This window comes from Heteronotia binoei, chromosome 2 (assembly GCF_032191835.1).
Source record: "Heteronotia binoei isolate CCM8104 ecotype False Entrance Well chromosome 2, APGP_CSIRO_Hbin_v1, whole genome shotgun sequence".
In the NCBI taxonomy this organism is placed as follows: Eukaryota; Metazoa; Chordata; class Lepidosauria; order Squamata; family Gekkonidae; genus Heteronotia; species Heteronotia binoei.
In genome coordinates, this window is record NC_083224.1 from 8,971,030 (window position 1) to 8,987,454 (window position 16,425).

The window sequence follows — 16,425 nt, forward strand, 5'->3', positions numbered from 1 at the left end:
GCATCACTGCTCCAGACAGAGAGTTCCATCTATATGTTGTAACCAACAGCCACACATGGATCTCTGCTCCAGATGTTCATCCAATTCCTTCTAGAAGCTGTCTGCACCCATCAAAGTGGAATTCTGGAAGGGGCTCATGGAAAAAGCTACTTCCAGTCTCTCCAGCCACGCCACAAGCCCACGGCGGGAGAGACACAAACAGTGCAGGGCTTCTCTCGTGCCAACCTGCCCCAGAGGGTATTTCTCTGCAACAAGTCCCGCCAGCTAAGTCACACCAAATAAGGGAAGACACAGGTGCAACAGACATACAAGCCAAAGAGGGGCAAAGGAGCGAAACGCTGAGGCAAGAGACTTTCACAGAGCGATACCCCTGGACAGAAGGAAGAAGAAACCAAAGAAAAAGCAGAAGAAACAGAAGAGGAGGAAGGGGAAAGAGGAGGAGGAGGAAGAGAAAGAAGAAGGAAGAGGAAGAAGAGATTGGATTTATACCCCACCCTTCACTACCCGAAGAAGAGGAGGAGGTGGAAGAGGAAGAATAGGAAGAAAAGAAAGAAGAGGAAGAAGAGATTGCATTTATACCCCACCCTTCACTACCCGAAGGAGTCTCAGAGCACCTTACAATCTCCTTTCCCTCCCCCCCCCCCTCACAACCGACGCCCTGTGAGGCAGGTGGGGCTGAGAGAGCTCTGACAGAAACTGCTCTTGAGAGGAACAGCTCTGAGAGAACTTGAGACTGACTCAAGGTCACTCCATCAGCTGCATGTGGAGGAGGGGGAATCAAACCTGGTTCTCTCAGACAAGAGTCACTACACCAAACGGGTTCTCAGCTCTGGATCAGCAGGTGTCTGTGGGCATTTTTAGCCTGGCTATGGAAGCCTCGGCAGTTTGGGACCAAGTTCTGGTGGGGTGGGTGGGTGAAATCAGCCTAACACGCTATCATCCCACCCTCCCTTTAAGGAGCTGAGGCCACATACAACATTCTCTTTCCCCTCCTGCTATCATAACCATGAGACACAGACCGGCTGCCAGAGAAACTGACTGACCCCAGGTAACTGCAGCTGAGTGGCATTTCAAGCCTGGGCATACCAGATCCCGGTTTGGTACTGAACACTTGAACATGCTGCTAAACCTTAGAGGAAGACTTTCCATAAGCACCTTGGGCTGAGAACAACAGACGAGCCCTGCTGGATCAGACCAGGGAGGGTCCATCTATCAAGCATCCTTTCTCACACAGTGGCCAGCCAGTTCCTCTGGAGGGCCAACAACAGGGCAGAGAGGCCGAGGCCTTCATAAGAACCTCAGAAGAGCCCTGCTGGATCAGACCAGTGAGGGTCCATTCAGTCCAGCCTCCTTTCTCACACAGTGGCCAGCCAGTCCCTCTGGAGGGCCAACAACAGGGCAGAGAGACCGAGGCCTTCACAATAACCTCAGAAGAGCCCTGCTGGATCAGACCACTGAAGGTCCCTCTAGTCCAGCCTCCTGTCTCACACAGGGGCCAGTCAGTTCCTCTGGAGGGCCAACAACAGGGCAGAGAGGCTGAGGCCTTCCTAAGAACCTCAGAAGAGCCCTGCTGGATCAGACCACTGAAGGTCCATCTAGTCCAGCCTCCTGTCTCACACAGGGGCCAGTCAGTTCCTCTGGAGGGCCAACAACAGGGCAGAGAGGCTGAGGCCTTCCTAAGAACCTCAGAAGAGCCCTGCTGGATCAGACCACTGAAGGTCCATCTAGTCCAGCCTCCTGTCTCACACAGGGGCCAGTCAGTTCCTCTGGAGGGCCAACAACAGGGCAGAGAGGCCGAGGCCTTCACAAGAACCTCAGAAGAGCCCTGCTGGATCAGACCACTGAAGGTCCATCTAGTCCAGCCTCCTGTCTCACACAGGGGCCAGTCAGTTCCTCTGGAGGGCCAACAACAGGGCAGAGAGGCTGAGGCCTTCCTAAGAACCTCAGAAGAGCCCTGCTGGATCAGACCAGTGAGGGTCCATCCAGTCCAGCCTCCTTTCTCACAGTGGCCAACAGCAGGGCAGCGAGGCAGCAAACTCCACATTGGAATCCCTCCCCTGCGTCTAGCAGGATTTCCTTTTGTCCTTTCATTTCCTTGCCATGGCCTCCCCCAGTCATCTACGCTTTCCTCCCAGCAAGCTGGGGACTCCTTTGACCGACCTCGGAAGGATGGAAGGATGAGTCAATCTGGAGCCGGCGACCTGAACCAGCTTCCGCCGGGATCGAACTCAGGTCGCGAGCAGAGGGCTCCGACTGCAGGGCTGCAGCTTTAGCAGTCTGCGCCACGGGGCTCTTAAGTCCGGCAGTGGACCCCACCAAACACGAAATCCACCCCCACCCCAGCCCCCGATCTCAGCTGCTCAGCCCCTCCCCCAGATGTATCGCCACCACCACCACCCTCCGCCTTGCTGGCCGCGAGCTCTCACCTGAACATCTCTGCCACTTCTCCCTTTGCCAGAGCCACCAGGAGCGGAAAGCCGATGCAGGCGGGGACCAGGTACAGGAGAGCCGGCTGGGAGGGGGAAAAGGAAGGGGGAGCGTTAGGGGGAGGCGGGTGCCACGAGGGGCTGGGGGGCTTGAGGCTGCTGGAATACTGGGGGGCGGGTGGGGTTTTGGGGGGACAGACCAAAGCAGGGCACAGGGGGCGGGGCGCGGGGAGACTAAGGAAGCTCTTTGCAACCTCGGCTGCTGCCGCTTGGCCCGCTTTGCTCCCCCTTCGCCCCGCTCCTGTCTCCTGATTGACAAGACATATGAACATATGAAGCTGCCTTATACTGAGTCAGACCATTGGTCCATCAAAGTCAGTCTTGTCTTCTCAGACTGGCAGCAGCTCTCCAGGGTCTCCAGCGGAGGTTTTTCACGCCTACTTGCCTGGACCCTTTTTAGTTGGAGATGCCGGGGATTAAACCTGGGACCTTCTGCTTACCAAGCAGCTGCTCTGCCACTGAGCCACCGTCCCTCCCCTGCTCTCCAGGGTCTCAAGCTGAGGTTTTTCATGCCTATTTGCCTGGACCCTTTTGAGTTGGAGATGCCGGGGATTGAACCTGGGACCTTCTGCTTACCAAGCCGATGCTCTACCACTGAGCCACCGTCCCTCCCCTGCTCTCCAGGGTCTCAAGCGGAGGTTTTTCACACCTACTTGCCTGGACCCTTTTGAGTTGGAGATGCCGGGGATTGAACCTGGGACCTTCTTCTTACCAAGCCGATGCTCTACCACTGAGCCACCGTCCACCCCCTGCTCTGCAGGGTCTCGAGCTGAGGTTTTTCACGCCTACTTGCCTGGACCCTTTTGAGTTGGAGATGCTGGGGATTGGACCTGGGGCCTTCTGCTTCCCAAGCAGATGCTCTACCACTGAGCCACCGTCCCTCCTCCACCGCCCCTGTTCAGCACTGTTCAGACAGTGCTGAACAGCCAGGTGTGTCATGATCCTGGGCCTCGGGAGGCCTGCAGGCCCCAGGGAAGCCTGCTTAGGAGTACTGGGAAGAGCCGACATTTCCCAGGATCCCTTCTGATTGGGTGGCCAGGTTTTGCAGTGGAACAGGCCCAGAGAGGAGTGGGGCCTGGGAAGAAGAAGAAATAGGATTTATATCCCACCCTCCGCTCCGAAGAGTCTCAGAGCAGCTCACAATCTCCTTTCCCTTCCTCCCCCACAACAGAAACCCAGTGAGGTGGATGAGGCTGAGAGCGCTCTGACAGAAGCTGCCCTTTCAAGGTCAACTCCTACGAGAGCTCTGGCTGACCCAAGGCCATTCCAGCAGGTGCAAGTGGAGGAGTGGGGAATCAAACCCGGTTCTCCCAGATAAGAGAGCTCTGGCTGACCCAAGGCCATTCCAGCAGCTGCAAGTGGAGGAGTGGGGAATCAAACCCGGTTCTCCCAGATAAGAGAGCTCTGGCTGACCCAAGGCCATTCCAGCAGCTGCAAGTGGAGGAGTGGGGAATCAAACCCGGTTCTCCCAGATAAGAGAGCTCTGGCTGACCCAAGGCCATTCCAGCAGCTGCAAGTGGAGGAGGGGGGAATCAAACCCGGTTCTCCCAGATAAGAGAGCTCTGGCTGACCCAAGGCCATTCCAGCAGCTGCAAGTGGAGGAGTGGGGAATCAAACCCGGTTCTCCCAGATAAGAGAGCTCTGGCTGACCCAAGGCCATTCCAGCAGCTGCAAGTGGAGGAGTGGGGAATCAAACCCGGTTCTCCCAGATAAGAGAGCTCTGGCTGACCCAAGGCCATTCCAGCAGCTGCAAGTGGAGGAGTGGGGAATCAAACCCGGTTCTCCCAGATAAGAGAGCTGTGGCTGACCCAAGGCCATGCTAGCAGTGCAAGTGGAAGAGTGGGGAATCAAACCCGCTTCTCCCAGATAAGAGAGCTCTGGCTGACCCGAGACCATTCCAGCAGCTGCAAGTGGAGGAGTGGGGAATCAAACCCGCTTCTCCCAGATAAGAGTCTGCACACTTCACCACTACACCCAACTGGCTCTCAAAGCAGTGGTTATGTGGGGCAGCTTCCTGAAGATTAGTTTTAGGACTGGTGAGAACCTGGACTTTTTTCATAGCAGGAGCTCCTTTGCATATTAGGCCACACCCCTCTTCTGTAGCCAATCCTCCAAGAGCTTACAGGGCTCTTCCTGCAGGGCCTGCTGTAAGCTCCAGGAGGACTGGCTACATCAGGGAGGCGTGGCCTAATATGAAAAAGAAGAAAAATTGCAGATTTATACCCCGCCCTTCTCTCTGAATCAGAGACTCCTCTATCTTCCTCCCTCACAACAGACACCCTGTGAGGTGGGTGGGGCTGAGAGGGCTCTTACAGCAGCTGCCCTTTCAAGGACAACCTCTGCCAGAGCTCTGGCTGACCCAAGGCCATTCCAGCAGCTGCAAGTGGGGAATCAAACCCGGCTCTCTCAGATAAGAGTCTGCGCACTTAACCACGACACCAAACTGGAGGAGGAGATGATGATAATGATGGCGATGATGATACTGAATTTATATCCAGCCGTTCACTTAGACTCTCAGAGTGGCTCACAATCTCCTTTATCTTCTCCCCCCACAAAGGACACCCTGTGAGGTGGATGAGGCTGAGAGAGCTCTGATAGCAGCTGCCACTTCAAGGCATTTCAACCTCTGCCAGAGCTATGGCTGACCCAAGGCCATTCCAGCAGCTGCAAGTGGAGGAGTGGGGGAATCAAACCCGGTTCTCCCAGGTACGAGTCCACGCACTTAACCACTACACCAAACTGGCAAAGGAGTTCCTGCTACAAAAAAAGCCCTGCTAACAACCACGGATAGACTTACTGTCGATAAGACTTACGTGGTCAGAAACAGCCTCGTGGGGCTGAAGCCACGGAAGTTCTCTCAAAACCGGACTCCTGAGTCGTGCCGGACAAGCTGGTGAGCAGGCCAGAAGCGCAGGTTACAAAGCACCCAGAGCATCGTGCATGCGGTGTGTGTGTGGGGGAGAGCCAACTGATGTGACCCCCCCCCCCACCATCGAACCAACAGGTGCAGCCCCAAGCAGAAAGCACTGCAGTCCGCTACCCCTGGCCTCCCTCCAAGGCCAGGCAAGTTCCCTCCTGAGGAGACGGGCTTTTGGCAAAACACTCCAATGCTTGCCAAGCAGATCAAGATGAAGCCGCCGCCGCCACCACTGCAGGTTTATACCTTCCCTTCTGTCTGAATCAGACTCTCGGAGCGGCTCACAATCTCCTTTACCTCCCTCCTCCTAACAGACACCCTATGAGGTGGGTGGGGCTGAGAGGGCTCTCCCAGAAGCTGCCCTTTCAAGGAGAGAACTGCGGCTGACCCAAGGCCATTCCGGCAGCTGTGAGAAGAGGAGCAGGGAATCAAACCCGGTTCTCGAAGATAAGAGTCCGCACAATTCACCACTGCACCAATTGGCTCTCAAGAAGAAGATATTGGATTTACATCCCACCCTCCAATCTGAATCTCAGAGCAGCTGACAGTCTTTTTTATCTTTTTCCCCCACAACAGACACCCTGCGAGGTGAGTGGGGCTGAGAAGGCTCTGATAGAAGCTGCTAAAGCTCCTGCTAAAGCTCTGGCTGACCCAAGGCCATTCCAGCAGGTGCAGGTGGAGGAGTGGGGAATCAAGCCCCGTTCTCCCAGATAAGAGAGCTGTGGCTGACCCAAGGCCATTCCAGCAGCTGTAAGTGGAGGAGTGGGGAATCAAACCCGGTTGTCCCAGATAAGAGAGCTCTGGCTGACCCAAGGCCATTCCAGCAGCTGCAAGTGGAGGAGTGGGGAATCAAGCCCCGTTCTCCCAGATAAGAGAGCTCTGGCTGACCCAAGGCCATTCCAGCAGGTGCAGGTGGAGGAGTGGGGAATCAAGCCCCGTTCTCCCAGATAAGAGAGCTGTGGCTGACCCAAGGCCATTCCAGCAGCTGTAAGTGGAGGAGTGGGGAATCAAACCCGGTTGTCCCAGATAAGAGAGCTCTGGCTGACCCAAGGCCATTCCAGCAGCTGCAAGTGGAGGAGTGGGGAATCAAGCCCCGTTCTCCCAGATAAGAGAGCTCTGGCTGACCCAAGGCCATTCCAGCAGCTGCAAGTGGAGGAGTGGGGAATCAAACCCGGTTCTCCCAGCTAAGAGAGCTCTGGCTGACCCGAGGCCATTCCAGCAGGTGCAGGTGGAGGATTGGGGGAATCAAACCCGGTTCTCCCAGCTAAGAGAGCTCTGGCTGACCCGAGGCCATTCCAGCAGGTGCAGGTGGAGGATTGGGGGAATCAAACCCGGTTCTCCCAGATAAGAGAGCTCTGGCTGACCCAAGGACATTCCAGCAGGTGCAGGTGGAGGATTGGGGGAATCAAACCCGGTTCTCCCAGATAAGAGAGCTCTCGCTGACCCAAGGCCATTCCAGCAGCTGCAAGTGGAGGAGTGGGGAATCAAACCCGGTTCTCCCAGATAAGAGAGCTCTGGCTGACCCAAGGCCATTCCAGCAGCTGCAAGTGGAGGACTGGGGAATCAAACCCGGTTCTCCCGGATAAGAGAGCTCTGGCTGACCCAAGGCCATTCCAGCAGCTGCAAGTGGAGGAGTGGGGAATCAAGCCCGGTTCTCCCAGATAAGAGAGCTCTGGCTGACCCAAGGCCATTCCAGCAGCTGCAAGTGGAGGAGTGGGGAATCAAACCCGGTTCTCCCAGATAAGAGAGCTCTGGCTGACCCAAGGCCATTCCAGCAGGTGCAGGTGGAGGAGTGGGGAATCAAACCCGGTTCTCTCAGATAAGAGAGCTATGGCTGACCCAAGGCCATTCCAGCAGCTGCAAGTGGAGGAGTGTGGAATCAAACCCGGTTCTCCCAGGTAAGAGAGCTCTGCCTGACCCAAGGCCATTCCAGCAGCTGCAAGTGGAGGAATGGGGGAATCAAACCCGGTTCTCCCAGATGAGAGAGCTCTGGCTGACCCAAGGCCATTCCAGCAGCTGCAAGTGGAGGAGTGGGGAATCAAACCCGGTTCTCCCAGATAAGAGAGCTCTGGCTGACCCAAGGCCATTCCAGCAGCTGCAAGTGGAGGAGTGGGGAATCAAACCCGGTTCTCCCAGATAAGAGAGCTCTGGCTGACCCAAGGCCATTCCAGCAGCTGCAAGTGGAGGAGTGGGGAATCAAACCCGGTTCTCCCGGATAAGAGAGCTCTGGCTGACCCAAGGCCATTCCAGCAGCTGCAAGTGGAGGAGTGGGGAATCAAGCCCGGTTCTCCCAGATAAGAGAGCTCTGGCTGACCCAAGGCCATTCCAGCAGCTGCAAGTGGAGGAGTGGGGAATCAAACCCGGTTCTCCCAGATAAGAGAGCTCTGGCTGACCCAAGGCCATTCCAGCAGGTGCAGGTGGAGGAGTGGGGAATCAAACCCGGTTCTCCCAGATAAGAGAGCTATGGCTGACCCAAGGCCATTCCAGCAGCTGCAAGTGGAGGAGTGTGGAATCAAACCCGGTTCTCCCAGGTAAGAGAGCTCTGCCTGACCCAAGGCCATTCCAGCAGCTGCAAGTGGAGGAATGGGGGAATCAAACCCGGTTCTCCCAGATGAGAGAGCTCTGGCTGACCCAAGGCCATTCCAGCAGCTGCAAGTGGAGGAGTGGGGAATCAAACCCGGTTCTCCCAGATAAGAGAGCTCTGGCTGACCCAAGGCCATTCCAGCAGCTGCAAGTGGAGGAGGGGGGAATCAAACCCAGTTCTCCCAGATAAGAGAGCTCTGGCTGACCCAAGGCCATTCCAGCAGCTGCAAGCAGAGGAGTGGGGAATCAAACCCGGTTCTCCCAGATAAGAGAGCTATGGCTGACCCAAAGCCATTCCAGCAGGTGCAAGTGGAGGAGTGGGGAAATCCAACCCGGTTCTCCCGGATAAGAGTCTACCACTACACCAAACTCGCTCTCTGTGCCAGGATTTGGCACTGAGATCAGCTTGCTAGCTCGGCCCGAATTTGACCCTAGACTACACAGCTGAGATTCTCTGGTGTGAAGCATCCCAGTGGTGCCTGGGCTGGGCTGATGGGAGCCTCTGGTTTGCCCTCCCTGTAGCCACCAGCACACCCTTCGATTGGCCATCAGGTTTCTGAGCGGGCTCTGGGAGCCGCCTGGGGCTCTCACTAAACCGTAGCAAAGACGCCTTTCACGTTCAGCGATGATCAAGCAGGCACATTGGCAAAGCTCGCCCAATGCAAGAGCAGAGCAAATCGCACAGGCCAGTCCGAGCTTGGAAGAAATGGGAAGCTAAGGAAGGTTGGGCCTGGTTAGTCATAGAATCATAGAGCTGGAAGGGACCTCTGGGGTCATCTAGCCCAACCCTCTGCACAAGGCAGGAAACTCACAAACGCCTCCTCCTGAATTCACAGGAGTTTCATCGCTGTCAGATGGCCAAGAAAAACCTCCAAGGAAGGAGAGCCCACCACCTCTCGAGGAAGCCTGTTCCGCTGAGGAACCGCTCTAACAGTCAGGAAATTCTTCCTAATGTTGAGCCGGAAACTCTTTTGGTTTAATTTCAACCCACTGGTTCTGGTCCTACCTTCTGCGGCCACAGAAAACAATTCCACCCCATCCTCTATAGGACAGCCCTTCAAGGACTTGAAGATGGTGATCCTATCACCTCTCAGCCGCCTCCTCTCCAGGCTAAACACCCCCAGCTCCTTCAACCTTTCCTCTTAGGACTTGGTCTCCAGACCCCTCACCATCTTCGTCACCCTCCTCTGGACCCCTTCCAGCTTGTCTACATCCTTCTTAAAAGGCTATAGACAAGTGGCCCTTTCCCACACATTGGGTGGTTCACGAAGCCCTCGCCGTCCTGTCCGCTGGCTTGGAGACGGCATTTCTCTCTTCAGATGGCTTCTCCAAGCCAAGCCAGCTGGCAGCTTGGAAAGCGCGCTTAAAAGTTTAAAGTTGCTCTCTTTTCCTCTCTCCCTCCCCACCTATTTTCCTTCCTTGCTGCCTTGCAGCTCTCAACCATCTGATGTTTATTCTACGTGGCTCTTGCGTTAAGGAAGTTTGGCCGCCCCTGGCTAAAAGCATCCGATCTTTTCTACTGCCCTCCCCCGCCTCTGGCCCTAGTGCAAACCCCTCCCCCTCAATTCACAGGATCCTCATTGCTGTCAGATGGCCATCCAGCCTCTGTTTGAAAACCTCCAAGGAAGGAGAGCCCACCACCTCCCGGGAAAGCCTGTTCCGCTGAGAAATCGCTCTAACGGTCAGGAAGTTCTTCCTAATGTTGAGCCGGAAACTCTTTTGATTTAATTTCAACCCGTTGGTTCTGGGCCGACCCTCTGGGACCACAGAAAACAATTCCGCACCCTCCTCTATAGCAGGGGTGGCCAACGGTAGCTCTCTAGATGCTTTTTGCCTACAACTCCCATCAGCCCCAGCCATTGGCCATGCTGTCTGGGGCTGATGGCAGTTGTAGGTAAAAAACATCTGGAGAGTTACCATTGGCCACCCCTGCTCTATAGGACAGCCCTGATCTAGTCCAACCCCTTGGACAATGGAGGACGTTCACAAATACCTCCCCCTAAATTCACAGGATCTTCTTTGCTGTCAGAGGGCCATCTAGCCTCTGTTTAAAAACCTCCAAGGAAGGAGAGCCCACCACCTGCCGAGGAAGCCTGTTCCACCAAGGAACCACTCTAACGGTCAGGAAGTTCATAGAACCATAGAGTTGGAAGGGTCCTCCAGGGTCATCTAGTCCAACCCCCTGCACAATGCAGGAAACTCACAAACACTTCCCCCTAAATTCACAGGATCTTCATTGCTGTCAGAGGGCCATCTAGCCTCTGTTTAAAAACCTCCAAGGAAGGAGAGCCCACCACCTCCCGAGGAGGAAGCCTGTTAGAATCAGAAAAAAAGACCTCTTGTCCCAAAGCGGCAGCCGACCAAGCAGACAACGCAGCGGGGCGTCAGGCGCATGTCAACTTCTTTTTTTGGAGGGGGGGGCAGGGGAGGTCCGTGCGGGCAGGCAAGCGTGGGGTTTGCGCGGGAAGCTCACCTGGGCGTGCTTGAAGACGTGCATGATGAAGATGGTGAGCCCCAACCCGAAAATGTAAGCCACAAAGCTGGTGTAGAAATATGTGTGCGTGTTCTTCTTCAGGCTGAGTCAGGAAGGAAACAAAAGAGTGCGCGTTATGCCAACCCTGGAGTCCGGCAGCAAGTGTCCGGGGCAGGGTGGGTGGGTGGGGGAGAGACCCAGACAGGCAACTAGAAATACCCTACCGCCCCCGCCCCCTTCCGCTGACATTCCACCGGGGACTTACCTGATATCAAACCGCAGGAGCAAGGCAATGAAGATTCCTGAAACGTCAAGGGTGGGGCAGGGGGAGAGAAGAAACCATTAGGACTGCCAAGTTAGCGTAGCTGCAAACCTTTACAGCGTCTGAAGAGTCTGTCATATTGAACAGAATTGGATCTAGAAACCTAAGGCGTAGTGTATCACATAAAGGTAACGGTAGCTTGGGGAAACGTCGACTGCGGGGTGACATGATAGAGGTCTACAAGATAATGCATGGGATGGAGAAAGTAGAGAAAGAAGTCCTTTTCTGCCTTTCTCACAATAGAAGAACTCGTGGGCATTCGATGAAATTGCTGAGCAGACAGGTTAAAACGGATAAAAGGAAGTCCTTCTTCACCCAAAGGGTGATTAACATGTGGAATTCACTGCCACAGGAGGTGGTGGCGGCCACAAGCATAGCCAGCTTCAAGAGGGGGTTAGATAAAAATATGGAGCAGAGGTCCATCAGTGGCTATTAGCCACAGTGTGTGTGTGTGTGTGCGTGTATATATATAAATTTTGCCACTGTGTGGCAGAGAGTGTTGGACTGGATAGGCCATTGGCCTGATCTAACATGGCTTCTCTTATGTTCTTATGTGACACAGAGTGTTGGACTGGATAGGTCATTGGCCTGATCCAACATGGCTTCTCTCATGTTCTTATGTGACACAGAGCGATGGACTGGAGGGGCCACTGGCCTGATCCAACATGGCTTCTCTCATGTTCTTATGTGACACAGAGCGATGGACTGGAGGGGCCACTGGCCTGATCCAACAGGGCTTCTCTCATGTTCTTATGTGACACAGAGTGTTGGACTGGAGGGGCCACTGGCCTGATCCAACAGGGCTTCTCTTATGTTCTTATGTGACACAGAGTGTTGGACTGGAGGGGCCACTGGCCTGATCCAGCAGGGCTTCTCTTTTGTTCTTATGTGACACAGAGTGTTGGACTGGAGGGGCCACTGGCCTGATCCAACAGGGCTTCTCTTATGTTCTTATGTGACACAGAGTGTTGGACTGGAGGGGCCACTGGCCTGATCCAACAGGGCTTCTCTTATGTTCTTATGTTACACAGAGTGTTGGACTGGATGGGCCATTGGCCTGATCCAACAGGGCTTCTCTGATGTTCTTATGTGACACAGAGTGTTGGACTGGAGGGGCCATTGGCCTGATCCCACAGTGCTTCTCTTATGTTCTTACGATATATGCCAATAAAGGCTTTTGAGTGAGAGCGTAGTGTAGCGGTTAGAGTGTCAAAGACCCCAGTTCAAATCCCAGCTCTGCCACGGAAGACTGCTGGGTGACACAAGGCCAGAATTGTCTTCTGTGGCCCCAGAAGGTCGGACCAGAACCAATAAAATGGGGGGGGGGGGGGCGCTAGTGGTTGATTCGCCTAGGGCGCCAGAAAGCCAAACACCGGCCCTGCACAGGCTTCCTCCTTGGGAGGTGGTGGGCTCTCCCTCCTTGGGAGGTTTTTAAACAGAGGCTGGATGACAATCTGACAGCAATGGAGATCCTGTGAATTTCCCAGTACATTCAAGGGTCAATCCACCTCAGCTGGGACCCAGTGTAGGCATCAAACAATACAGGGGGGTCAACCAAGCTCCCACAAGACCATGTCCTATGAAGAAAGGCTGAAGGAGCTGGGCATGTTTAGCCTGGAGAGGAGGCGGCTGAGAGGTGCTACGATCACCATCTTCAAGGCCTTGAAGGGCTGTCCTATAGAGGATGGTGTGGAATTGTTTTCTGTGGCCCCAGAAGGTCGGACCAGAACCAAGGGGTTGAAATTAAATCAAAAGAGTTTCCGTCTCAACATTAGGAAGAACTTCCTGACCGTTAAGAGTGGTTCCTCAGTGGAACAGGCTTCCTCGGGAGGTGGTGGGCTCAGCTTCTTTAAGAGGTTTTTAAACAGAGGCAGGATGGCCATATGACAGCAATGAGGGTCCTGTGAATTTAGGGTAAGGTCTTTGTGAGTTTCATGCATTGTGCAGGGGGTTGGACTAGATGGTGAGAGGTCTGGAGACCGAGTCCTATGAGGAAAGGTTGAAGGAGCTGGGGATGTTTAGCCTGGAGAGGAGGCGGCTGAGAGGTGATATGATCACCATCTTCAAGTCCTTGAAGGGCTGTCCTATAGAGGATGGGGTGGAATTGTTTTCTGTGGCCCCAGAAGGTCGGACCAGAACCAAGGGGTTGAAATTAAATCAAAAGAGTTTCCGTCTCAACATCAGGAAGAACTTCCTGACGGTTAGAGCGGTTCCTCAGTGGAACAGGCTTCCTCCTCGGGAGGTGGTGGGCTCTCCTTCCTCGGGAGGTTTTTCAACAGAGGCTGGATGGCCCTCTGACAGCAATGAGGGTCCTGTGAATTTAGGGGGGAGGTGTTTGTGAGTTTCCTGTATTGTGCAGGGGGCTGTGACCCTGGAGGTCCCTTCCGGCTCTATGATTCTATATACTTGGAGCCTAACTTACTTCACGGGGCTAGATTTGAGCCAAACAGCACCTTAGGAACTGTGCAGGTTTCCAGGGGTAGAAGCGTTCAAGACTCAACTCAAAGGCTTACACCCAAGAAAACCTTGTTGGTCTTCCAGGAACTTCTGGGTTCCAATCTCTCTCTCCTACTGCAGATCCACACAGTTACTGACGTGTAACTTTACTTTGCAGGGTTGTTTTGCGTAGAGATGGGCATGAACTGAACCATGAACAGGTCATGGGGAAAACATGGGGTTTAAACGTTCACCAAGCAAAGCTTTTGATGGTTCTACTGCCATGAACTTCCAGGGGCTTTTAAAGCAGTTTGCGGCGGTTTGCGGACACAGCAGAAAGCAGGGGTTTAAAAGGGACTCTGGGCCCTTTTAAACCCCTGCTTTGCGTTCCCTGTGAAAACCACAAAAACCGCTGAGCTGCTCAGTTGTTTTTTAGGCTTTCTTGCGCAGTCACGCTCTTTCACTCTTTTCTGGAAAACTCTCTTGTAAAAGAACGAGTCTTTGCAGCTTACGATCGAGAGAACATAACAAAGGATCGAACGCTAGAACATAACAATGGCGTTAGAGTTCATTGGCACCATTCAGACCGACAAAGTTTTATTCAAAGTATGAGCATTCATGCGTACAGAGTATAGGGGGGGTCAACAGCTGGTCCTACGCACTGAACTTGTTATTCCTCTTTCGCCTCTGCATATCGTAAAATATCTCCATCATGCTATACGTTAATTTGCTGTTTAAAGAAGAAGACGACTGCAGATTTACACCCCGCCCTTCTCTCTGAATCAGTAACCCTGAATCAGCTTACAATCGCCTGTATCTTCTCCTCCGACAACAGACACCCTGTGAGGTGGGTGAGGCTGAGAGAGCTCTCCCAGAAGCTGCCCTTTCAAGGACAACCTCTGCCAGAGCTATGGATGACCCAAAGCCATTTCAGCAGGTGCAAGGGGAGGAGTAGGGAATCAAACCCGCTTCTCCAAGATAAGAGTCCGCTCACTTCACTACACCAAACTGGCTCTCCAGGTAAAGGTAAAGGTTATGCAAGCACAAGCAAAAAGGTAAAGGTAGTCCCCTGTGCAAGCATCAGTCGTTTCCAACTTTGGGGTGACGTCGCATCACGACGTCTTCACGGCAGATTCCTTTACGGGATGGTTTGCCCTTGCCTTCCCCAGTCCTCTACACTTTCCCCCCCAGCAAGCTGGATACTCATTTGACCAGCCTCGGAAGGATGGAAGGCTGAGTCAACCTGGAGCCTGCTACCTGAACCCAGCTTCCGCTGGGATCGAACTCAGGTCGGTAGCAGAGAGCTCGGACTGCAGCACTGCAGCGTTGCCGTTTTCTTCCATTTTGTCACAGCTGAAGAAGCAGGCAAGCGCACGAAAGCTCATACTTTGAATAAAACTTTATTCCATCGCTTCAGACCAGCACGGCTCCCCACCCAGAACGATAACATTATACCTGTAGAACGCAAAAGGTGGTCAGGTGCTGGCCAGAAATACGAAAGAAAAGTTAAACAAGCGCAGTGAGTGCTGATGCCTAGAGAGACTTGGTAAAGAACTATTTAAAGAACACAAAATTTTAAAGGGACCGCGCAAGAAAGGTCGAAACGACCGAGGAGCGGGGAATCCGCCCGCTTCCCGCCACTCAGCCGTTCCCCCCCCCCCCCGCTTTCTGCAAACCCCGTTTAAAAGGACTGCGGAGCCATAAACTGGTTCGGTTCACGAACCTCCCGGTTCAGTTTGGTTCGAGGTTCAGCCACAAACCGCATTTTTCTGGTTCGTGCCCATCCCTAGTTGCGAGGGCAAAGCGGAGGAGAGAAAAATGATGTTAGCTGCTTTGGTTCCCCACCGGGAGCGGAGGAGAGAAAAATGATGTTAGCTGCTTTGGTTCCCCACCGGGGACAAAGCTGAAGGATAATTGAAGTAAATAAATAAAATGAATGGGGTTTTTTGGTGGGGGGGGGGGGGGGGAAGAGAGAGAAGAACTTGCTATTCTGCTTTCTAAGGCTGCTCCTAGATCAGAAGGACTATAGTGCCCCCTTGTGGCAGACGTTTGTATTGCAGCGCTCACACTCCCCTGGTAGGGGGCAGGCTGAGTTAGTGCGCTGGATTAGCATTTGCACATGTCTGCCTGCCCATCTCGCTCTCATTTTTAGTTGCAACGTACCCAGAGTCTCAAGTGAGAAATGCAGACTGTAAATGAAGTAAATAGACATACACGGTGGATCACTGTAATAGGAATGATGGAATTCCCTGAGCCTGCTTTGGCGGGGAGGGCGGGATAGAAATCAAAGAAAGTAAACTTGTGCGTGAGTTTTGCCCCGGTAGAATCCATATGACTTTTGCTGGCAGCAGCAGCAAGCAAAAGAACACTTTCCTCCTGGGAGCTGCCTTTATTTTGCAGACACGGATCAAGGGCATTTGCGGACGTTTCTGTGTTATTTTCTCACCTGCCCAAAGCAAACTTTGTAAAATGGCACTCTCTTCTGAGATGCTGTTAAAGGAAGGAAGAGAGGGAGGGAGGAAGTGAGGGAGGAAGGAAGGAAGCAGGCTCAGGTGATGGATGGATATGGATAGATAAAATGGATTAGAGATAGATTAGATCAATTAGATAGATAGATGATAGACAGATGATAGATAGATTAGATCAGAGATAGATAGATGATAGATAAGAGATTAGATAGATGAGATAGATAGGTAGATAGATGATAGATAAGATAGATAGATTAGAGATAGATAAGAGATTAGATACATAGATGATAAAATAGATAAGAGATAAAATAGATGATGTAGATGGTAGATACAGATTATAGATTAGATAAACAGATGACAGATAGATGATAGATAGACAGATAGATAGATGATAGATTGATAGATGAGAGATAGATGATAGATTATAGATTAAATAGATGATAGATTAGATTAAATAAATATATGATAGATAATTAGATAGATAGATAGATGATAGATAAAATAGTTTAGATAGATGAGATAGATAGGTAGATAGATGATAGATAAAGATAGATAGATTAGAGATAGATAAGAGATTAGATACATAGATGATAAAATAGATAAGAGATAAAATAGATGATATAGATGGTAGATAGATTATAGATTAGATAAATAGATGACAGACAGACAGATGATAGATAGACAGATAGATAGATTGATAGATAGATGATAGATAGATGAGAGACAGATTATAGATTAAA

General features: G+C 52.7%; 1 protein-coding gene across 2 annotated transcripts in view; it reads right to left on the minus strand.

The window, feature by feature from the left end:
* The window catches only part of HM13 (histocompatibility minor 13), a 201,051-nt gene that overhangs the window by 153,966 nt on the left and 30,660 nt on the right, over positions 1 to 16,425 (minus strand). For both annotated transcript variants that reach the window (XM_060230553.1, XM_060230548.1), the window contains exons 9-11: positions 10,725 to 10,761; positions 10,460 to 10,562; positions 2,427 to 2,512 (exon numbers count right to left, since the gene is read on the minus strand). In XM_060230553.1, the coding sequence (XP_060086536.1) occupies positions 2,427 to 2,512; positions 10,460 to 10,562; positions 10,725 to 10,761 (226 nt within the window). The remainder of the gene's footprint in view (positions 1 to 2,426; positions 2,513 to 10,459; positions 10,563 to 10,724; positions 10,762 to 16,425) is intronic.